We start from the raw sequence: 25,366 nt of genomic DNA, 5'->3' as shown, positions 1-25,366 counted from the left end.
CCGGTCTTGGTCCCAGACATGCCTTTGCACCTGCTCTCCACCCTCCCCCATTCTACATCTTATGAAGTCCCATTCATCTCTCCAAACCCAGTATAAATGTCCACTCCTCCGTAAGGAGCCTGGCTCCTGGATCTTGTAGAATGTCTCTCTCCTTCAGCTGTTGTCCATACCTCTACCAGAGTATTCATCTCATGATGCTCTAATGACGTTGTGATGCCTGTTTCCCTCACTAGACTGTAAGCTCTTTCAGGCAGGGACTCTGAATCCTCAGCACCATACATGGAACCTGGCTCAAAGCTTGCACTCAGTAAATGTTTGTTTTTATCAGAAATGTGTATTTTTTTTATTGTTCAAATATATCTGTCTCTATTTACCCACCACCACTTCCCCCTGCCCCACCCACCCCCGCCTCCCACCCTCAATCCTTCCCCACTTTGGCTTTGTCCATGGGTCCTTCATACATATTCCTTGATTTGACCCTTCTCCTTCCTTTCCCCATCACCCCTCTCCCTCATTCCGTCTCATCACTGTCACTTGTTGTTTTCTTTCAGTGTTGATGGTTATATTTTTCTTGCTTGCTTGATTTGTTGATTAGGTTTCACTTACAGGTGAGATCATATGGTATTTGTCTTTCAACCCTGGCTTATTTCATGTACCATAATGCTCTCCAGTTCTATCCATGCTGTAGTGAAGAGTAGTAGCTCTTTTTTCCTTTCTGCTGCATGGTATTCCATTGTAAAAATGTACCAAAGTTTTTGAATCCACCCGTTTATTGATGGGCAGTTAGGTTGCTTCCAGCACTTGGCTATTGTGAATTGTGCTATGAATATTGGGGTGCATAGGTGCTTTTGAATTGGTTTTGGGATTCACAGGGTATAGTCCCAGAAGCAGAATCACTGGGTCAAAAGGCAGTTCCATTTTTAGCTTTTTGAGAAAATTCCACATTGTTTTCCACAGTGGCTGCACAAGTCTGCATTCCCACCAACAGTGTGCTAGGGTTCCCTTTCCTAACAATCTTACCAGTACTTTTTGTTTGTTGATTTGTTTATGATGGCCATTCTGATCGGTGTGAAGTGGTATCTCACTGTGGTTTTGATTTGCATTTCTCTGATGGCTAGTGGTACTAAGCATCCTTTCATATGTCTCTGGGCCCTGTGTATGTCTTCCTTGGAGAAGTGTCTGTTCAGGTTCTTTGCTGTTTTTTTAACTGGATTGTTTGTCTTCCTGGAGTGGAGTTGTGTGAATTCTTTATATATCTTGGTGATCAAACCCTTGTCTGAGGTATCATTGGCAAATATATTTTCCCATACAGTTGATTCCCTTTTCATTTTGCTGATTTTTTGTCTTTTTGTTCATATTTTAAATTTTGTTTTATTTTTATATCATATTTATTCTGTTAGAGTTGTCTCAACTTTTCCCCCTTTGCCCTTCTCCACCCATCACACCCCGCCCTCCTTTCCCACAGTCAATTCCCACTCTGTTGTCCATGTCCATGGGTCATTCATACATGTTCTTTGTTTAGTCCCTTCTCCTTATTTTCACTATTGTCCTCCTTCCCCTTCCCCTCTGGTCACTTTCAGTCTGCTCCATATTTACTTGCCTGTGGTTTATTTTGTTTGTTAGTTTATTTTGTTAAATAGATTCCACTTATAGGTGAGATCATATAGTATTTGTCTTTCACTGACTGGCTAATTTTACTTAGCGTAATATTCTCCAGTTCTATCCATGTTGATGCAAAAGGTAGGAGTTCCTTCTTTCTTTTTTTTTAAATGCAGATTGATTTTATTTATTTTTTAAATGTCAAGATTCATTATACAATATTAAAAATTTAAATCCATTATAAAGTCTCAGCAATTAAAACAACATGATACCAGCAGAGAAATAATCAATTAGGTCAATGAAATAAAATGAGCATTGTAGAAAGAAATGTATATATCTGTCTAACAACTGAATATGATTCAATTGATATGTCAAATCAATGGGGAAAGTAAGGCTTATTCAACACACAAGGTGCATGGACCATTATTACTTGAAATAAAACAAATATAGAGCCCTATTTCACACATGATACAAAATATATTCAGGTCAGTTAAAAATCAATATGGAAAATCTAAGGAGTTTTTGGAGAAAATACAAAATAATATTTTTATTAACCTGAAGTAAAATATTCAAACCCAGAAGCTATAAGGTAAGATATTGACAATATGACCATATTAAACATGTAAGATTATATAGTAATATAAGTATAAAAGAGTTAAAGGACAAATAATAGGATAAGAAAGTATTTGCAATGTCTCTAAAAAAAGGGTTAATAGTTTTTCTTTGTTTTGTTTTTTTGGGAAAAAACTCTATAAACATTTAGTAAAAAAATGGATAAAGAATACCAAAAACTCATTTAAAACTTTTTAAAAGTAACAGAAATGGGCAAAAAATATTCAAAACCAAGATTAGTTTCAACAAATAATAAAGTAACAATTAAAATAACACATCATTGTCACAATCAGATTAAGTGTTAAAAATATTGGTCATATCAAGTATTGGTGACTGTGAAAGGAACTGGGTGTTCATAGACTCATTTTCTTCATCTTCTTAAAACAGGCCCTTTGGCATATTTTGCAATGCTGGTTTGGTGGAGGTGTGTTCTTTTAGCCTTTTTTATTTGGGAACTCCTTATTTCGCCTTCCATTTTGATTGAGAGCCTTGCTGGGTAGAGCAGTCTTGGGTGCAGGCCTTTGCTTTTCATGACTTGGAATGTTTCTTGCCATTCCTTTCTGGCTTGTAGTGTTTCTGTGGAGAAGTCAGCTGCTAGCCATATCGGGGCTCCCTCATATGTTACTATCTCTTTCTCTCTTGCTTCCTTTAGGATTATCTGTTTGTCTTTGATATTTGCCATTTTAATGATTATGTATCTTGGAGTGGGCCTCATTGGGTTCCTCTTGAATGGGACCCTCTGTGCTTCCTGGACTTGTGTGACTTTTTCTCTCCCCTACTTAGGGAAGTTTTTTATAATTACCTTTTCAAACAGGTTCTCTATCCCTTCCTCCTCTTCTCCTTCCGGTATCCCTATTATGTCAATATTATTATGTTTTAGGTTATCCTGCATTTTCCTCAATGCCTCTTCATTCTTTTTGAGTCTTTTTTTCATTTTCTTGCTCTTTCTGGGGGCTCTTTTCTACCTTTTCCTCCAGCTTGCTGATTCGATCCTCTGCTTCATCAAGCCTGCTTTTGATTCCTTCTACTGTGTTCCTCCATTCAGAAATTGTACTCTTCACTTCCTCTTGTCTCTTCTTGATAGTTTCTATGTCCTTTTTCATGCTGATGCAGTTTGCAGTAGGTTCCTCGTAGTTTCCTTGTAGTTTTCTCTGAGCTCCCTGAGCTCATTGAGTTTATTTAGAACAGTTGTTTTGAACTCAACATCTGCTAGTTTACTTGCCTGTATTTCATTTAGTTCTCTTTGTGGGGATTCTTACTTTCCCTTTGACTGGGAGGTGTTTCTTTGTCTTCCCATTATTTGTGAGACTCTTCTTTTTTGCTCCTGCTTCTTAAATTGATCTGTCTTAATTTCCTGACTTTGTGGTGTGAACTTTTATGGTAGGAGACCACTGTCTTTTTACTTTCTGGATCTGCTTCTGATGATGTCAGCTGTTGACCCTGTGTGACCTTAAGAAGTCTGTTTGAGACTTTCAGGAATCTATTATCTGTATCTGTCTCCTTCAGCTGTTAATCTAGTCACTCTGCACTCTGCAGTCAGCAGGCCAGCCTAGACACACAACAGGACAGAGCAGAGTCCCTCCTGGGGGTAGGGTTCTTAGGTCCTCTCATGCTGCTGCCTCTCAGGGGAGTGGTCTGCCTGAGCCAGATGGCTGCCACTCTATGGGGGAGGACTCAGCACTGGGATCTCACCTGCTATTCCTTCAGTTCTCTCCCCAAACCCTCCTTCCCCAATCTCTCCTATGGGGTCTCAAGCCTACTCTGCCCCCGCCTTTGTCAGAGCCCAGGGTAAGTGGCTGCAAATAAAAATGTATGCTTTGGCCTTTATATGGCTCTTTTCGTGTCCAGCTACCCACCTCATGCTGTGAGCAACACTGCCGCTTTTCACAGCTGGTTCTTATCTGTATTCTTTTGTGGCTTTTGTGTTGTAGGCCTCAGTTCCTCACTTATGGTTTAGGTCCCATTCTTCTCAGGGGAATCCAACTGGCAATTTAAATATCCCTTTGGTGGTGCCACCCGTGGGCACCCAGCCAGCCTTCTTGTGTCTCTACCGCACTCCTTCCCAGGCAGGTTGTGCCAAAGATGATTCCTCTGTCTATCTGAGGTTACAAGGCTCCTCTCTCGCTATTGTTCAATTGTTTGTTACAGGTGATTTCTCCACAATGTAATTGTAATTCCAGATTGGTCCTGGGAGGAGGTCAGTGTGACTTCCATTCACTACTCCATCATTTTGACCCCCCCCCCACATTAAGTAAAAGTTTGTGAAATGAATGAATGAATGAACGAATGAGCAAGCAAGTGAACGAATGAGTAGATGTATACCACCAACTTCTGGTTCTGGGTTTCTCCAGGCAAGGCTATTGTCCGGGTTTCTGAATAGGGTCACCACTGGAATTTGGGATGGGACACTTCCTTACTGTGTTGTGTTCCTACTCATTGTGGAATATTTAGCACTCCAGTTCCTATACTCTAAATGCCAAGGATATTTCTCAAATCACTGTGATGACCAAAATAGTTCCCCAACATTTTCAGAGCACTGGGAAAGGAGGGAGGGCTGATCTTCCTTGGTTGGGAAGCACCGCTACAGCAATGGCTCTTTTCCTTCATCCAGTGGTCTGAGAGGCCCCTGCAGTGTGGCTCATTGTATGCTCCTGCTCAAGGTGCTGGATGATAGGCTCTATCCAGAAGGTGAATTAATAAGAATTCACCCTGGCTGGTGAAACTCAGTGGATTGAGTGCTGGCCTGCAAACCAAAGGGTCACTGGTTCAATTCCCAGTCAGGGAATATGCCTGGGTTGTGGGCCAGGTTCCCAGTAGGGAGCGTGTGAGAGGCAACTGCACATTGATGTTTCTTTCCCTCTCTTTCTCCCTCCCTTCACCTCTGTCTAAAAATAAATACACAAAATATTTAAAGAAAAAAAGAAAGTAAGGATTAAAGCAGCCCTGGCCTGTGACAAGAATTATGGCAGCCCAATCAACACACAACAGTACAGAATAAATAATCTTGCTCAATGAATTTATGATTGTTGGGGAGCGGGTCAGAATCATCTGCCCCCCCCAACCCAACAAGTTTTCCAGGTAGCCCAGAGATTGTTACCTTGTCTCTGAGTGTATTCTCAGCATTGCCCCATGTTTCTGCTAAGGAGTCCCTCTGCTTTGAGAGTATCAGCATTATTGGACAACATGCTCACACAGGGCAACTCTGAAAATCTAATCATAAGGAAATAGAAAGCAAAGGCAGAGGTGATGCTATTTATTTTATGCTTTCTGCTTGTCACTCATTAACCTGTAATCTGTTTCCTTCAGACTCTCCACAAATTTTCCCTGAGGCTGGAGACAATAATCATCAGTGCCTGGTTTGGTGCTGCTGTCACTGGGATCTATGGGAATGAATACCAAAATGCCAGACTTTCATTCAAGCTTTGCCAACATTCTTTCTTAATGATGCAATCAGGGGGCTCAGGATTTAAATCGTTTTTTCCCCTTTCTGCAGATGGCCTTGCTTATACAAGTATATACCTCTTTATAATTTTCAAAGCAGTTTCCCACATCAACTTACTTTTCACTGTCAATGCAAATCTTAGGAGAAGGTAGGAATTATAACTCACATTTTCCAAGTTGAAAAAACAGGCCTAAAGAGGCTAGGCATGTCTGTGAAAGTCCTACAGTGAACTAGGGGGAGAGCAAGGTTAGAGCCCATCTCTTTAATGGCCTCATGACTTCCTTCCCTCCATGACAGCACAATACAGCCTCACTTGGGAGGAGGAAATGTGTCCCCAAAGGAACAAAGCTCTCTTATCATCCCAAATGTGGTCCTGATTCTGGAAGCCAAATAGGCCCCTTGCTCAGTTATATAGACCTGAAGCCAAGACAGCTTCATTCAGATGCCAAAATGCCAGTACACTCTGTACCTTGCAGGTTAAAACCCCAAATGCTTCAAATGCCTTCTTACAAATTCCAAGGGCATACCTGGAGGACAGAGAACACACACTTCTCCAGGTTTTGGTACTTCTCTGCTTTGAGGAGGAAAACAAAACAAAAAACAAAACAAAACAAAACAAAAAACAAGAACAGAGCAAATCAAACCAACACTAAAGAAGACCAAAATAATGTAAACAGTAAAACAAAAATAACAGCACTTCCCAACATCCATATGCACATTACAATCCTATGCTTGATTGTAACTTTTAAAGGTCTTCTGTTCATTTTTGCCTGCAATCATAACTATCTAAAATAAATGAAAATATGATGTCATTTTAAATTATATTATTCACAGAAATACAACTAAAACATAAAAGTACAGTTAAACTGATGATTGAAAAACAAACGCCCATGTAATTACCCTGCAGGTCAAGAAAGAAAGTATTGCCAACAGCACAGAGACCCCCTCCCTCCCTCCAACTGGAGAGCACCACAATCCTGAATTTTGGAACAATCATTGCCTTGCTTTTTATTACAGTTTTATTACATTTATGCACCTCCCCAAACAATATCATTTTGTTTTACCTGTTTCCAACATCACAGTAATCACATTGTACATGTTTGTGTATGTATGCATCTTGCTCTTACTCAAAATTAATTTTGAGCTGTAGTATATTGACTTTTAAAAGACTTCTGCTCTCCGTATCCATGCCTAAAAGCACTTTCTTATAGTTAACTATTTTTATGCTAAAGCTCCTTTCTGCCCACCCCTGCCACCCTGCTTTGGAGATAGAAGGAGAAAGGTGATCAGCTTCCTCTAAGACCAATTTATCTTTCTGAATACTGCTGAAATCCCTTCAGTCTTTCTTCACCAGGCTCAGTAATTATACTTTTCCTTCAGCATTGCCTTATAGGTTTGATGCTCTAATCCTTTAATAATCTTTCTAATAAAACCATACTCAATGACACCAGACATGATTTCCCTCAGAAAGCAATCTCAGAGGAGGCCCTTTTGGAAATGCGCCTCTCCTGATAAAGGGAGACAGGAATACAGTTCTACCTCTATGAATTTCTCCAAATGATGAAAAACCTGAGGGTAATCAGTTCATCATAGATGATGCTCTCTGAATTCCCTGGGAAATGTTAATAAAGAATGAGTCTGTATTTCAACACCCAGCATTCCACACAGTTACTGCTTGTCATAGTTGTTGTTGTTCAAGACAATGTGGTCTCCAGGATCTTCCTCATCCTATGAAATATGTGCTCTGAAAACCAACATTTGCTAGATTTTTCTAAGGCCCTTTGGTTGTCTCATGACATCTTCATCTCTACCACTGGCCTCTTATCATATTACTTTTCCACATTCTTCCCCAGGAGAGAGAGAGAGAGAGAGAGAGAGAGAGAGAGAGAGAGAGAAGTGCTACAACATGAATAAACCTTGAAGACATTGTTCTAAGTGAAATAAGCCAGTCACAGATGGAAATATGGGGTAGGACAATAGTAGTTTTATAGTTGTGAGTATGAGAAAAATGAGTTATTTTTTATATTATTATTTATTAATTATTGTACTATTTTCCATATGAACAACTGTAAACCTACTTTTGCCCCACCCTGTATACTGTAGGATTTCACTTATATGAAGTACCTAGTCAAATTCATAGAACACAGAAAGTAGATTGAGCGTTGCCAGGATCTGGGAGAGGGGAAAATCCAGAGTTGTTTAATGAGTACAGAGTGTCATTTTGGGAAGATGAGAAAATTCTGAAGATGGATTGTGGTGATGGTTGCACAACAATGTAAATGCACTTAATGCCACAGAGCTGTATGCTTAAACGTGGTTATAATGGTAAATTTTATGTTATGTATATTTTACTACAATAATTTCTAAAGAAAAAGATTTTATAAAGGACAAGGAAAGGAGGAATGGAATAAAGGCAAAGAGGAAGGCAAGAGGGAGGCAGGAAACAGAGAAACAATCAAGGAAGAAAGAAAGCCAAATTTCCCTGCCCCTCCTTCTTGGCCCAAATTTCTTTATTAAAATAATAAAGGAGTACACCATATAAAAGGTATGGTGGTGAGTACAGACTCTGATTTGTTCTTATATCTCTAAAAGTATGATTGCGTGAAGATAGAGAAAGCAAAGTTGTGTGAATTTGCTAAAGAAAAACAATACAGCTTGCAAGGACACGCTTTACTTTTATGTTTTAAAAGTAACCTCTACTCCCAAGTTTGATGTATTTCCTTTTCTCCCCAATTAAAAAAATCCAATTTAGGGAGTAGGAAAAAAAACTGGTTTTAACAGCCACCCATCTATTGCTGAACCAGTTCCCACTCTCTGGGTGTTAGCTTACACGTAGTAAAAACAAGAGTTGACACATCAAGACATTGATAAAATTGGCTATGTTGATAGCCAAAAATGGAGTCCTGTGAGGAGGTGCATTTTAGAACAGATTTAAATAAGTGACACCCTAAGTCTGCCAGTTTTTAAAAAATCACTTTTAGGGAGGAGCTGATGGTATAAAAATCATAAGAAAATCATTCTAAGAGAGACTGTTATTTATTTTAGTGGCTGTAAATAGTCTGGTAAACGTTTTGGGTTATAGTTATTTTGCATCTAAAACCCTGAAGTAAGCCCTGGCTGGTGTGGCTTTGAGTGTTGGCATGCAAACCAAAGGGTCGCCAGTTCAATTCCCAGTGTAGGGCACATGCCTGGGTTGCAGGCCAGGTCCCCAGTAGGGGGTGTGCTAGAGGCAACCACACATTGATGTCTCGCTCCCTCTCTTCCTGTCTCTAAAAAAAATAAATAAATAAAATTTTTTTAAAAATTAAAAAAAGAAACCCTGAAGTGAAACTTTTGGCTCTAGGCAACAGATAGGGAGGATATTTGGTTACTTCAGAAACATACTGAATTTTTTAACAGGTTTGTAGCTTTTTTTATTTATTTATTTTTAGAGAAGGGAAAGAGGGGAGAAAGAGAGGGAGAGAAACTCACTGTGTGGTTGCCTCTAGCGCACCCCCTACTGGGGACCTAGCCTGCAACCCAGGCATGTGCCCTACACTGGGAATCAAACCAGTGACCCTTTGGTTCACAGGCCGGCACTCAATCAACTGAGCCACATCAGCTAGGGCAGAAACATACTGAATTAAATTAACAACCCCAAAGGAAAAACTTGAGAGTTGGCAACTCAACCTTAGAAACCACTGTGTTCTCTGCTATGAACAAAGAACTTCTCCGTTTTATTATTATGGAGAGGTTTGGTGCTCTGCAGGATTGTGGGGGAAGGTTTTAAAGCTTAATTCTCTAGTCTCCTTCAATGCAACCCCCTCCTTCCAATTAAATTATTCTACCAGGTATCCAGGCTGTGACCTTGGGATATCCTATCCCCCACTCCCACTTTTACCATCAAATTCTACTTTCTAGACCTCTGTGCAGATTAAATTAAAATGATTAGGAGGTAAGCAACCACTTTCAAAGATAGATGAATTTAGCAGGCATCAAAGCCTCAATTCAAAAGACGAAGCTGTAATAATGATAGCAATTCAGGTATCAAGAAATTTGGCAGGGTATTGGGGTGGAGGAAAGTGAGACTAACACAGAGCTGGCTGGAGAGGTATCCGAATTACAGGTCACAGGAAATCAATGTAATATTCACATGCCCTGCTTACTCAGAGAGCAGGCCCTGGTTTAAGGGTGAGCACTGCAACCAGGAAGAAAGCTCATTAAAGGACATTTCACTAATCTCTTTTTTTTAATACCCTAGGACATGACTCTTGTTTCAAACTAAGCTGAAAACAGACTGAGCTGAAAACACTGATTTTATTTCAAACTCTGTTGATTGCCTTTCCCTTTGAGAGTTTCATTTGTTTATCAGCAGAAATTCCTGGGCTATTCCGAGAAATGTCATTCATTTCTCACCAACAGCAAGTCATGGGCAATGGGTGTGGTTGAGGTGGAGGCTCCCCGCAGAGGGTCTTTCTTTCTGGACATGACAGCCAGGGGCTCTAACTGTGAAAGAAGGCAGAAGAGAGTCTTTGGTTGGGAGCTCCTGGAAAGCAGGGAGGCTGGCCAGATGAAACAATGTGCCCATGTTACTGTATACTTGGTTCTGGAGCAGTATCAGACAATCAAAGTATATTTCCAGGGTGCATATGTTCCTGACTATAAGAAAAACTATGCTGTGATGTTGCCCCAAGCTCTCTACAGATGAATAAGGCCCTCTACTCAAAGATCTTAACTCAGATCATTCTCTATAGGCAGTGCTCTTGATCTCCTTTATTAAAATCTACCCTGGTCCCTATTACTAGATAGCAGTCCCCAGTCCAATTGCATCAGAATCGAGGTGCTTGTTTAAAAGGCATAATAATACCCAGAGCAACCCAAGTGAATCTGAATTTTTAATGAGGGCCTCGAAGCCTACATTTTTTCAACTCTCACAAGATGATCCTTAAGCACACTAAAGATTGAGTAATACTCAAACTAGTTTGGGATCTTGTTCTAAAGTGGCCCAATGCCCTAATGAACTTCTCCAAACTAAGATACAGTATATATACCAAGAGCTTATTGATATAACAGAAATAACTTCTGAAAATTGAATCGCACAATACAAGACTTCCTAGAACATATACTAAAGAACATCAGTCCTGTAAAGTGCTCTAGTCCTATAAAACGAGTCAGTTCTATGGTTAAATAAGTTTGGAAAAGACTATCCCATACACCTTGCTCATTGATTCATAATGTGTATTGATATATTAAATGGTCTGAGAAGTCCTGCATTAAAAGAAACCTTTTTATCCTTCTCTAATCCAGAAACTCTCAAGTTTCTTTGACCATATAAATGTTTTCTCTAGTAAAACCTATTACCATCCCATAAAACTGTGTTTCTTGCAACAAACTTAAACACTGCCTTCATCCAGAACAGTGATGGTAATGGTGGAGGTTTCTTAAATATAGAAAGTCAATGGAAGATTTATTTGGTATCTCCAAAGGAATTACCACCTTCCTCACCTTTGTGTGGGGCCAGATTTGGTTAATGTCCTTTGAAAGATATAGAAGAGTTCTGCTCTACCATGCCAGAAAACCATAGTTTTCCTAAGTCTTGTTCTTATGTGACATAAGGGCTTCTAGCATGCTAACTGAAAATCATGTTCTTTTAAAAAAGCAATGAAATCCCCAGCATTTACCAGAGACAAAGATCACTTCACCTGGCAAAAGGCAGGTTTGTGCCACTTTACTGAAGAAGGATTTAACCCTTCATACTCTTCACAGTGTTCAAGGACCAAGTATATGAAGAAAATAATGGAAAGAAAGCATGGAAGACAGTAAAAGGGGTCTAAGAAGTAAAAGAGCAGTCAGTGTAGATATGAAAAATTTTGTAATCAACAGTCAACATCTTTGTTCTTACATCTTAGTAATCAGTAGAAGAATACTAACAATGATAATAAAAATAACAGTCAAGTAAAGACTCTGCTATACAGAGACCAACATTCTAGAATGTTCAGGATTTTAGATAGCTCTTAATCAAAAAAGAGGTTTTTTTTTAATACACTAGTCTTCTGCAGGCAAAAAAAATTGTCCCCAAATGATTATTTTGCATAGTTTAACCATTGTAGTCAGCTTATTGAAGGAAAACAGTATGCTTATTGTTAATGTTTAAAATGAATTGACCTTTTTCTTTTTTTAATAAAGTTCTTTTATAAAATGTTATTTATTTATTTTTAGAGAGGGGAAGGGAGGGAGAAAGAGAGGGAGAGAAACATCAATGTGTGCTTGCATCTCGCACGTCCCCTGCTAGGGACCTGGCCTATAACACAGGCATGTGCCCTGACTGGGAATTGAACTGGTGACCCTATGCTGTGGAGCCTGGCGCTCAATCTGCTAAGCCACACCAGCTAGGGCAGAATTGACCTTTTACAATAAAACCCAAGAGGCAAGTGAATACACAATTCAGAGAAGAGCGAAAGAACTTAGGTGAGAGCAATGGAGATAAGACATGGATGATGGCAACAAAAGTCAGCAGTAACTATGAGGATGGCAGGAAGCTGACACTCAAAGAAATAAAATGAAAGAAGATGAGGTGGCTTTAAAGTTGGGGAGAGATTCCTCAGTAAGTTAAACACAGAATTACTAGATGACTCAGAAATTTCACTCCTAGGTATTATACACCAAATAACTTAAAACATATTGCACACAAAAACTTGGATATAAAATCTTGTACTGGTTCATATCAGCATTATTCACAAAAGCCAAAAGGTAGAAACAACACAAATGCCCATCTACTGATGAATGGATAAAAAAAAATGTGGTATGTTGCTACGATGGAATATTATTCAGCCACAAAAAGGAATGAAGTACTGATACATGCTACATTGTGGATAAATCTCAAAAACATAAGAGAAGCCAGACACAAAAGGCCATGTGTTATATAATTTCATTTATGTGAAATTTTTTTTCATACTTGCCTATTTTTGTAAACAATGCTGCAATAAACATGGGGGTGCATGCATATATTTTTTTGAATTACTGTTTTTGTTTTCTTTTTTTATTTATTTTTTATTTTTTTAAATTAATTAATTTATTTTTTCAACTACATTTGTCTCTGCCTTCCCCCCACCACTTTCCCTTGCCCCCTCCCTCAACTCTACCACTTTGGTTTTGTCCATGAGTCCTTGCTATATGTTCCTTGACTTTCCCCCTTCCTTTCCTTTTCCCCTGCCCCCCCTTCCCTCTTGTCTCTGTTGGTTTCTTTTCCAAGATATATAAAGAACTCACTCGACTCCACTCCAAGAAGACAAACAATCCAATCAAAAAATGGGCAAAGGACCTGGGTAGACGCTTTTCCAAAGAAGAGATACAGAGGGCCCAGAGACATTTGAAAGGATGCTTGGCATAACTAGCCATCAGAGAAATGCAGATCAAAACCACCATGAGGTACCACCTCACACTGGTCAGAGTGGCCATCATAAACAGATCCACAAACAACAGGTGCTGGCGAGGCTGTGGAGAAAAGGGAACACTAGTCCACTGTTGGTGGGAATGCAGACTGGTGCAGCCATTGTGGAAAGCAGTGTGGAATTTCCCCAAAAAGCTGAAAATGGAACTGCCTTCTGATCCAGTGATTCCCCTGCTGGGACTATACCCTAAGAACACCAAAACGCCAATACAAAAGAACCTATGACCCCAATGTTCATAGCAGCGCAATTGACAATAGCCAAGTGTTGGAAGCAACCTCAATGCTCAGCAGTAGATGATTGGATCAAAAAATTATGGTACATATACACAATGGAATACTACGCAGCAGAAAGAAAAAAAGAACTACTAAACTTTGCGACAGCGTGGATGGAACTCGAGAGCATTATGCTAAGTGAAATAAGCCAGGGGACGAAAGACAAATACCATATGATCTCACCTATAAGTGGAACCTAACCAACAATACAAAGATGCAAGGAAAATAAGACCAGCAACACTGAAAGGAAAAGAAATCAACAAAGACAAGAGGGAAGGAGGGAGGGGGGCCGGGGAAAAGGAAGGGAAGGGGAAAGTCAAGGAACATATAGCAAGGACTCATGGACAAAACCAAAGGGGAAGAGCTGAGGGAGGGAAGAAGGGAGGGGGCAAGGGAAAGTGGTGGGGGGTAGGCAGAGACAAATGTATTTGAAAAAAATAAATTACTTAAAAAAAAGAAAAGCTTTCAAGAAACCCAACAAAAGTGAGAATTCAAACCTGAAAAAATATAGAAATTTAAACAATCTGAAATGAAGTTTAAATATTTACATACATTAAAGAAACAGAGAAGAGCCCTGGCTGGTGTTGCTCAGTGGATTGTGTGCCGGCTTGCAAACCAAACGGCTGCTGGTTCAATTCCCAGTCAGGGCACATGCCTGTGTTGCGGGCCAGGTCCCCATTTGGGTGTGCATGAGAGGCAATCACACATTGATGTTTCTCTCCTTCCTTTTCTCCCTCCCTTCCCCTCTCTCTAAAAACTAAATAAATAAAATCTTTTTTTAAAAAAAGAAAGAACAGAAACAAAGAAGAGGATAAGATCCCAAGAAACAATGCCAAGGGGTTATAAATCAGCAACATGTAGATCTTTTAAAATATAATTCAAAATATTTTCAGAAAATAGAGCTATTGAAAATTAAAACAAATTAAACTCAATAAATGCCCTAAATAATAGGCATAGAAAGGTTGGAGAAAGAATTCATGAATTGGAGGAGAGAACTGAAGTAATGTATCATTACTGGAAATATACCAACATGAAAAAAATAAAGGAGACATTTAAACACACAAAAGATAAATTAAATAAACAGCAATGACATACACCAAAGATAACTTTAAGAATGAGAAAAAAATATAGAAAGGGAAGAGGTAATTTTTACAAAACTAATGACTTAAAAATAAAGAGAAATTTGAGTCCTTTCACTGAAAATGTCATGTGCTGATCAGGCTAAATAAAAATAAATAACGCATCGACAACAGCTCATTGTGTGCATAAAAAAGGAGAAAGAAACTCAAAATCTAGAAGAATGAGAAAACAAGTTACCTTCTAAAGAACTACAATCAAACAGCTGACTCCTTATCCACAAACAAAGGAAGTTAACAAACCATTTATTAATATCTGCAAAGTGCTGAGGAAAAATAAACATTAATCTGTAATTTTACACCCAGATAAATTATAATTCAAGAACAGGGGCAAATAAAGACAATTTTACATATAAGGATTAGGGAACTTTAGTACCCCTATACACAGGAATAACTGTTAAAGATTATAGTTAATAAGAAGAAAAATAAACTCACAAGGAAGTGACCTGAAAGAACAAGAAAGGGAAAAAAAGTGAACAGCTGATTTCTATACTCAATAAAATGGACTATTTAAGTCTTCAAGACAATGTGTTTGTTTCTTTCAATTTTCTCTTTTCTGGGATTTATCATACCAATTTTTTAATACTTTATTTTTCTCTCAAAATAATTGCTAGCTTATATTTTCCCCTTCTCTCAATACTTGCTTCCTGTTTTACAGCTGGAGTAAATGACATCCATACTCTACTCAATGCTCTTCCATCCTATGTTCCGTGTTTACCTCATGCCTCAACCTCTTTTCCAGGGAAGAAAAACCTCTACATAGCAGTTCAGATGAATTTCTATGACTTTAAACCACCTTTGGAGTCTTCTGCGGAGGTCGGGGGGAATAGCTTTTATAATGCTATATGACAATCAACCTGGAAGATTTTTTAAAAAAATCCTCCAGGATTTTTAAAAGCCTTCCACCCAAACCCCTCTCATACCACTCCTCTGTAATACAATTAGAGTAGAGTAGAAGAAGCAAATAAACAGAAAAATGGTAAGCCTCATTCATTTAGGGATTGATTCCTAAACACAACTTTTAGGTTGTTTATATGCTGAGCCAGTCTCTTACCTCTTGGAGCATATACTATCATCACCAATACTCAGAAATGATAAATCTGTGACATGGCATGAATCTTTGGTCACCTGGTAAGAATCCCTTGTGTTCATCGCAGTGCATTTACTGATTCAGGAAAATTCACTCTACTCTATAAAGGTGGTGACAAAAAGGGTTGGGAATTTCTTTCCCATTAAACAAAAACTCATTCCTGCAACATTTCAGTTAACTGACTTTTCACTGAACCTCATTCCTAACCCCATTCCTTTAACTTTTGCCCTAACACTTTTGGTTTCTCTTATAGGTTCACTCTTTACTACTTAAAAAAGTACCATCTATATCCTAGACTAGTGGTTCCTTGCATTTGTATGGTCATGTTCAGCCCTTTTAGGAATACCAAAAAAGTGATGGATACTCTCTAAAGGAATTTATGCATATATGTAGTTACACCAAAAGCTGCAAACAATTTAAAAGGGTTCCCTGATCACATAAAGCTCATCCATGAACCCCAAATGCAGAACCTCCTTCCTAGAGTGAGCCAAAAAAAAGACTTAATAGGACTATAAGGCTTCTACTTCCCAATCCAAAGATTGTCACTTAGTTTTTCCTAGGACTGTTGTTGGCCCCACAAACATTCTCTGAATCATTGCACACATGCTTCTGGTGTGGGAGCCAGGCTCCAGTCAGATGTGAACAAAGTGTCATTGAGCTAGCCCCTGCCTCAGACAAACACCCTAGCCACAAACCATGAAAGTAAGCATCCTAACAGCCTTGTGAAAAAGTCTCTTCCTGCCTTCCCCTTAGACTTACTCTTAACAATGTGTACATAATAATTGCAGTCTGGAAGAGGTGACTATTTAGCAGACAGGCAGCTTTATACTGTCATAAACCACACTGGTTCAGCTCCTTTGATTTATGAACAGCTCCTCATCATTTAGAAGCTATGCTCAGATGCAATTCCAGCGCTAATTGCATAGGACACGTGCCATGATGCTACAACTCCCTTGATGCACACAGCCTGTGGCAGGAAGAGGCTGTTTACAGTGAAAAATCTCTGGACCACAGTTCCCTTCCCCCAATTGACCTGCACCTTCAAATGATTAAAAGCCCAATGAAAATCTGTTACTGGGTACCCAATAACTTATTAGAGTCTAGAATGTGCCCCGCTTGGGCTATAAACAGTATTTAGGGGCCAGTGTGGGCTGCCTAAAAGTGTCCTATTGTTATTTCTGTCTGGAAGTTTCCCTTCTGGGGAATTAGGGAAATGGAGTGGGTTTGGGTGGAAAAGGGAGGAAGGAGAACCACAGAAAGAAAGAGGCAAACTGGTTTACCTGGGCAACGAGGGCAGCACAGATGAGGAATATGCACAGGAGAGAGGCAATGGAGACTTGGACATCTGACTCGGCTGCAAAGCACATTCCCATTCTGAAAGAGAGGCGGCAACAAGAAAAAAATCAAATGCCTTTCAAAGGTCACTGACATCATGCCAGTTTGGGAAACAGTCATGCAGGGACTCACCCAGACAGTGAATAATGCATTCCTGAGAAGCTGAATGAAATCAGCATTTTTTTTTCTTTTCTCGTCATGAGCACCTCTGCTGGGTTGGTTGATAGCTTATTGGCATATTTTTCTAAGATGGGATCACTACTACTCCAGTTTTCAAAACCTTCCACTAATTTTGGGAGGTTTCTTCTGCCTTGGCTCTGTGGTGTTTCTACCATTCCCCAGTTCTAACTGCACATCTTTTCCAAGAGCCTAGTCTGATTTCATAATTACCTGCTCAATGCCATGGAAGGGAATGGATAATAAGCCATGAATCCCCTGAGCTGCTACCCACCCCTAGGCAAGGAGACATCCCTAGCACATGAATCTTAGGTTCCGAATAACCCTGCCTTGGTACAGTATGTTGAATGCTTTCTCTCTTTATTTCTCTTTTCAGTCTAATTTTTTTTTTCTGAAAACAAGTTAGAGTTTGGAGTTGAGCTGATTAGCTGGTATGTCTGGGTGGGGCAACTAAGTCCCTGCCTAACTTACAGTTACAAGATCCCTAGCTCTGACAGCTCTCAACCATTGTGAGAACAAGGGAAGACTTCAGAAATCAGTTTTTCATTAACATTTTCCATCCATAATTCAGTTGAAATGAGGGTTACTTGTATCTGTCATGCTGTGTGAGAGGTGAGGGTGATGAAGAGAATGGAGAAAGAAAAGATGCCTGGCACTTGAGCTATTGACACTGGGATTGTATAAACACTTGCACTATCCTACAGACAGCAAAGACTCAGCCTCCAAAGGTTAGCAGCCCATTTCCAATGTGTTGGTCAAGAATCTGATAAAATCATGCCATACTAGGCAGTTAAGCAGTCTCCAGAAGCTCTATCCAATAGCTCCTCTAGTTATTTAAAGAGGCAGGCTTCATTTATGCCTCTTTCTTTTCTCATGTACTTTGTAGAAGAAAGTTTGGAGTGTTGCATTTGGACATACCACAGAGCCCCCCTTATGTGTCACACTCCTCAGAAGCAGGTGATATCATTTTGATATGGGATCAAAGCACATCAGAAATCACTCCTCCTGGCTGAGGTCTTAACTGATTTGTTCTTACTGCTTTATTCTGTTCTAGAATTAATCAATTAATTAAAATAATAATTACCATAATGACAGTGATGATGATGACTATAATATGCAGTTAACATTTCTTGAATGTTGACTGTGACCAAGCAGTTTTAAGTGATTAAAATGAATTAGTGAATTTAATCTTTCCTATAACCCTATGAAAAATGTAATATCAATATGCCATTTTAAAGAAGCTGGAGGAATCTCAGAAAATTTAGGTAAATTGTCCAGCATAACATAGCTCATAGGTGGCAGAGCCAGGGTCAGAAATTTGGTCTGTCTTGATGCTAGAGCCATGCAGCCTCTTATGACCACCTGATATTGCCTGAAGGGTAGGCTTCAACATGCTTAAAATTCTGAAAGCCCTAATTTCTGTTAAAATGGCAAAAGTGTCTGCTCCTATTCCACCTGGACACCAAGAAAGAGTTGTAGTTCTTCTATGAAGTCTCAAATGAGAGGCTGGTCTTGAAAATTCTTTCTTATACATTCAGCATTCTTTCTTCTCAAGGCCCAGTACAAGGCCTCCCTTCCCAATTGGCTTAGAGCAGTGGTTCGCCACCAGGGTCAGTCTGCTCCCCAAGTAACTTAAGCCATGTCTGGAGATACTTTTGGTTGTCACAGTTAGGGTCAGTGGTACTGTTGTCTAGTAGGTAGAGGTCAGGGATGTTGCTAGACGCCTGTAATGCACAAGGCAGCCCCAACAACAAGGAATTATCTGTCCACAAAGTCAATAGTGCCAAGGTTGAGAAATGCTGACCTAGAATATGATGGTAGAGGTCTGTTCAGAAAAATGGACCATAGCTGTGGTTCTGGGTTAAGGCCATGGAAAGAAAATGGGACTACCTGTATTGTCTATTGCAAATATAGCATTTAAGCTATCCAAATGCCTCTCCAAGTGACTTGACAGGAGCCAAGGCTAAGCCAAAAAACTCTAATCCTCAACAGGTACAAGCCAAGGTTTTACTACCTCAGTCCTAATTATAAATATTGGCTGAGACAATATAAAATACAGACTCCCAGTGAACTAGTGAATAAGGTGTATATTCTCTTCTCTAAAGGTCAACCCTAAAAATAGTTTCCAAAAAAATTTTGTCTTATAATTCCGACATTATATTGAGCTTTTTCCATAACTCCCAATATCAAACTGCTCTGCCTTCTCCTATCATGTTCCATATCATTTAGCTAAGAGACCATAAGTACATGTCCATAGCAAATACTCAGAGATCTTATGAAAATGAAGCCAAAAGACAAAAGAGGAAATAGACAGAAGATGCATATTTTCCTTGTGATCTGTTTTTTATCTTCTTTTAGGATTCTAACACCCATGGTCCCTGGTCTTCTGGGCACTGAAGTACCTCTGCATGCTGGGGAGCAAACTAGGAAATCACATGCCATGAGGGAGTGTACCTCTGAGCAGATGCAGTTCACACAGTAAACCAAACCATATGGTTCCAGGTAAGGATGCCATCTCTCACCCACTCTGTACTTCTTGTCTTGAAACATACAATATGTCTCTGAATCTGTGAAGAAGGAGATGGAGAATATGATTGTTAGAAAATATGACCATCTTACAAAATCCAAAGGCAATCACAGGTTCCATCTGCTTTAGTGTACATCAAGGAAAGAGGAATAGGGAATATTTACAGAATACCTACTATGGCTCAGAGTTTTATATGCTTTGTTTATTTGATACTACAATGACCCAGTATGGTAAGCACTACTATTAGTCTCATTTTATAGATTAGAGAAATCAAGAGTCATATAACCAGCAAGTAACTGACATGAGACTCAAACCCATATTTACCTGACAGTGAAGCCAACATCTTGACTACTGCTGTATTACAATGGTAAAATAAAGAAACATGTCACATGTCCTTTTGGAAAAGGTTGTGCTCCCTTGCTTTGTAAAAGCAAGCTAACATCTGAAATGCTGATTTATCAGAACATATTCAGACTTGCCTGGTAATGATGTAGGGGTGATGGACTAAATACACTGTGTTAGGCCCCTATAAATGACTTTGCCCACAAATGTTCACATCGTTCAATAATTAAACAAGTATTTGAGCACGTGCTCTTTGTCAGGCACTATACTCAGTGGTAGGGATTAAATGGTGAGCAAAAAGATATACAGTCCTTGCTCTCATTCAACTTAATTGAGTTGTTCTTGCATAAACAACTCCCTATTTAACTCAAAAGTAATGTCTCCTTAACCTTTACTGAAATATAAATTTTCCTAGTTACAGCTTATCTTAGACCATAGTTCCCTGAGCACATACTATGCTACTTTTCTTATTTTACATCTTATTTCTCTCTCAAGGTAAAAGGTCCTCAAAAGTAGGCAACATTTCTTTCTTTACTCTCTATCAATCACATGACATAGCACACTGTGGCCAAAAAATGTAAGCAATCAATAAATAACAGGTAAATAAATTTGCAAACCATCTGGTTTGTCTTCTATCCTCTTCTGTTTCCTGATTCCCATGATAGAAAGCCAAAATATGCTAAGACTCCTCTTGTAGCAAACACATTAATTTCCCTCACTTGCTAGTATGCATTCCCATAATGATCAAAATTGAAAAAAATAAAGAAAAGACAGATGAGTAAGAAATTGAGAGATGACATCGCCAAAACCTGAAGCATTAGAATCTGAAACATTTTTAATTATTCAAGTCAATCAGTAAAGGATTAACAAATCCAATAGAAAAAATGGTTTGATGTTGGTGAGAATGCAGACTGATGCAGCTACTGTGGAAAACAGTATGGAATTTCCTCAAAAAACTAAAAATGGAACTGCCTTTTGTCCTGGCAATGCCACTGATGGGATTATACCCTAAGAGTCCTGAGACACCAATTCAAAAGAACCTATGCACCCCAAAGTTCATAACAGCACTATTTACAATAGCCAAGTGCTGGAAGCAGCCTAAATGCCCATCAGTAAATGAGTGGATCAAAAAACTGGTACATTTACACAATGGAATACTACACAGCAGAAAGAAAGGAGTTCCTACCCTTCACAAGACCATAGTTGGAACTGGGAAGCATTATGCTAAGTGAAATAAGCCAAGCAGTGAAAGACAAATACCATATGATCTCATCTATAAGTAGAAACTAATCAACAAAACAAACAAATAAGCAAAATAGAACCAGAGACATCGAAATAAAGAACAGACTGACAATGACCAGAGGAGAGGGGGGAGGGGGATAAAGGAAGAAAGAAGGATAAGGGTAAAGTCAAGGAACATGTCTAAAGCACCCGTGGATGAAGACAACGGAGAGGGGAGGATTAAATGTGGCAAGTTGGGGGTGGGGTGGTGAGTAGGGCAGGGGAGAGTAATAGGGGAAAATGGGGACAACTGTAACTGAACAACAATAATTTTTTTTTAAAGAAAAGGAAAGTGGTCTGAGGATATAAATAGCAATTTAGAGAAGAAGCAATAAAAACAGGAAATAAACATAAAAAGATGTTCCCCTTACTAGTAACCTGAGATTCAAATTAAAACTACACAGAGATCATTTTCTCAAGCCTCTTACTGCTTCAAAGACCCTCTATGATTCTTTACAACTATCCACAAGATGAATTACACTTTTCTTTTCAAATCTTTATCTCCAACCTCTTCAAAATGATAAACTAAGATCAGAAAATTTGGGTTTGACAACAGGTGCTGGTGAGGCTGTGGAGAAAAGGGAACACCAGTACACTGTTGGTGGAAATGCAGACTGGTGCAACCATTGTGGAAAGCAGTGTGGCATTTCCTCAAAAAGCTGAAAATGGAACTTTTGATCCATTTTTGATCCATTCTGGATCCTTTTGATCCAGGGATTCCCCTGCTGGGACTATACCCTAAGAATTCCAAAACGCCAATTCAAAAGAACCTATGCACCCCCATGTTCATAGCAGCACAATTGACAATAGCCAAGTGTTGGAAGCAACCTAAATGCCCATCAGTAGATGATTGGTACAAAAAACTATGGTACATTTACACAATGGAATACTATGCAGCAGAAAGAAAAAAAAGAACTACTAAACTTTGCGACAGCATGGATGGAACTCGAAAGCATTATGCTAAGTGAAATAAACCACGGGGCGAAAGACAAATACCATATGATCTCACCTATAAGTGGAACCTAACCAACAATACAAAGATGCAAGGAAAATAAGACCAGCAACACTGAAAGGAAAAGAAACCAACAGAGACAAGAGGGATGGACGGAGGGGGGGATGGGGGGGAAAGGAAGGGCATGGGAGAGTCGGGGAACCTGTAGCAAGGTCTCATGGACAAAACCAAAGGGGAAGGATGGGGGAGGGAGGGGTGGAGGGGGCAGGGGAAGGTAGTTGGGGGAAGGCAGAGACAAATGTATTTGAAAAAAATAAAAAAAATTAAAAAGTTAAAAATATAAAAAAATAACTAATATTAAAAAAAAAGAAAATTTGTGTTTGAATCCTCACTTGCTTTAGCTATATGGCATTGAGCAAGTCATTTAAAGTCAATCTCAGTTTTTAACATCTGTGAAATATGGATTATATGTTTCTCATGCAGATGTCGGAGGATTTAATGAAGCTCTGTGTAAATTATAAAGTGATACACAATGTAGAGTGTTATTTTGTACAAATTATTTTCTAATTTAAAAAGTAATGTAAGTTCAATATGGAAAATTGCAAAACATACAGATATGCAAAAAGAACAAAATAAAAACACAAAAGTATACAGAGTAAAGAAATATTACACAAATATAGCATGAGAAGACAGCCACTCTTAATATGCTAGTAACTTATAAATAGCCTATGGGTTGAAGAAAACATGAAAAGGTAAATTAGAAAGTATTTTGTACTAAGTGAAAACACAACATATCAAAATTCAACTAAAGAAGTACTTAAAAGGAAATTTATGTTACAAAACACCTACATTAGAAGAGGCGAAAAGTCTCAAGTCAACACCTTAAGGAACTAGAAAAAGTAGAACAAAATAAACCAAAAGGAAATACATAAAGGGTATAATAAAAACAGAAATTGATAAAAATTAAAAACAGAAAATCAATAGAAAAAAATCAATGAGACCAAAACCTGGCTCTTTAAGAACAATAAAATTGATAAACTTCTAGCAGGATTAACAAAGAGAAAATGTAAATGACTAATACTAGGGTAAAAGAGGGCTGCATTATAAATCCCACAAATATTAAAAGGATAAAGAGAATATTATTAATAACTTTATACCAAATAATTTAACAACTTAGATGAAATTAATTCTTTTTTTAACCCATTCAATTATTTTTTTCCTTTTTATTGCATTTATCAGATAACACTAGTTAACAAAATTATACAGGTTTCAGGTTCACAATTCTACAACTCATCAACTGTACACTGTATTGTATGTTCATCACCCCAAGTCTCTTTCCTCCATACTCTCCTCTACCTTTAACCCATTCAATTCTCAATGCATACAATTTTTTTGTTTATCTCTTAAGATCAAATTCTGGCCTCCATGTACTTGAATTACCAGAGAACCCTTATAATATAATATAATAAGGCATTATTATGCTATAATATAAATATAATAATATAAATGTTATAGCATAAATAATATAATATAAAAATTATAATGCATTATATTTATGAAATAAATTATAAATAAATATAAAATATTTTATTTATATTTATAATGCATTATAATATAAATACAGCATTATTATTCTGCATGAAGTGAAACAAGGCCCAATACTTCCAAAGAGTTCAGATTTTGGAGAGCTCTTAAATTGTGCAGAGAACACCAGAAAGGAAACTGGCTTCTAGTTCTATCACTTAGTAATTACAACATCCTAGACAAAGTGAAATAAACCATTCTAAGCCTCAACTTTTCTATATTACTTGGAAATAATGCACTCATCTTATGGGGCTATTTTGAGATTGAATATGAAAGTAGATTGGAAATAATAAGCATTCAATATATGATAAAATACAATTAATAGTGAATTTAAGGCAAATTAGAAATGGACAGGGATACTAATGTTATTAACTGATTTAACAAATTAAAAAAATAAGATTAGTAATTCTACATTCTCTTGAGATCGAAGTTGGGAAATTCTAAGAGAGAAATGTTGACATATTTCAAATATCCAAGTGTTTTTTAATCTATTTTTTATGCCTCCATGGGCTAAGATGAGACAGTCTTCTTAAAGCCTTTGTTGAAATATGGATGTTAAAGAAGTATCTTGGTAACCTTCGCAGGCTTTTAAGTGGGAAGTAATGTAGGGCCAAGGTTAAGATCAAGACTTGAGGCCAGACAGACTTGATTGTATCTACGTGTCTGCTCCTTACTAACTCTGTGTCCTTGCTCCCCACTAACTGCATGTCCTGAATACAAGGCTTAACCTATTTTTGTCTCAATTTTTCTATCTAAAAAATAAGAGGAAACTTTCAAACACATGTAACTTTCAACCATATATAATTCTAAAAAATATTGAATGAGATTGTATAAAATGCTTTGCACAATGCCCTAGCATATATGAAGTAGTCAGCATTAACTTTTGATTATTACCTGTGATAATGGTGACTTACATTTACACAAAACTTTATAATTTATCAAATTATTCACATCTCTTAAGAGGAAAATAGGCTTAATTTCCTTAGTCTTTAATCTTCTCAGAACTTTTCATATTTCTGAGAGCACAAAAATGAAAACTGAGATGAGGAAAATGCTATTGGAACATTTGGAAGGGTATGAAAATTTTTTTAAAGTAATGTCTTCTTAAAAATTAGAATAATATATGACCATCATAAAAATACACATAAATAAAAAAAAGAAACATATGTTGTTTCAGCATTACAATAAACATAAAATTATACTGTTTTGCTCTATTTACTTTTGTATTTTTTTCATGCACAATTTTATACAACTCTGCCTATATTTTTCCACAAAACATAACATTGTGGCCTCCCTACATGCTTTGAGTGCATCTCTCTGACACTGTGGAAGTTTTTTCTTTTTCTTTAGAATGTTGGCTGTACATAGAGTAGGAAAGGAGGTGTTTGAGAGCAGGCCCATGTCTCTGCACCCTTCCTTGTAGAACCCATTCCACACAAACTAGGGGCTTCATAAATGGTTATTGAATTAGCATGGGAACCAATGAAGGGTTGGACAGTAAAGTAAATGAATCAATGGATGAATGACTAAATAAAGGGTTCTGAGGAATAAGGGAGTGATTTTCACAAAAGGAACAAGTGGATTTTA

The 25,366-nt window shown here is 38.1% G+C and overlaps 1 protein-coding gene across 1 annotated transcript in view; it reads right to left on the bottom strand.

Annotated features, from left to right (window-relative positions):
- The window catches only part of CHRDL1 (chordin like 1), a 130,866-nt gene that overhangs the window by 83,000 nt on the left and 22,500 nt on the right, over positions 1-25,366 (bottom strand). The window contains 2 exon segments of the mRNA XM_054580364.1: positions 16,862-16,955; positions 19,548-19,660. Of these exon segments, the coding sequence (XP_054436339.1) occupies positions 16,862-16,955; positions 19,548-19,660 (207 nt within the window).

This window comes from Pteronotus mesoamericanus, unplaced genomic scaffold (assembly GCF_021234165.1).
Source record: "Pteronotus mesoamericanus isolate MK-2021 breed Mesoamerican mustached bat unplaced genomic scaffold, CSHL_Meso_final contig_58, whole genome shotgun sequence".
Lineage (NCBI taxonomy): Eukaryota > Metazoa > Chordata > Mammalia > Chiroptera > Mormoopidae > Pteronotus > Pteronotus mesoamericanus.
The sequence above is the reverse complement of the archived record's forward strand: the minus strand, read 5'-3'. Positions and strand labels throughout refer to the sequence as shown.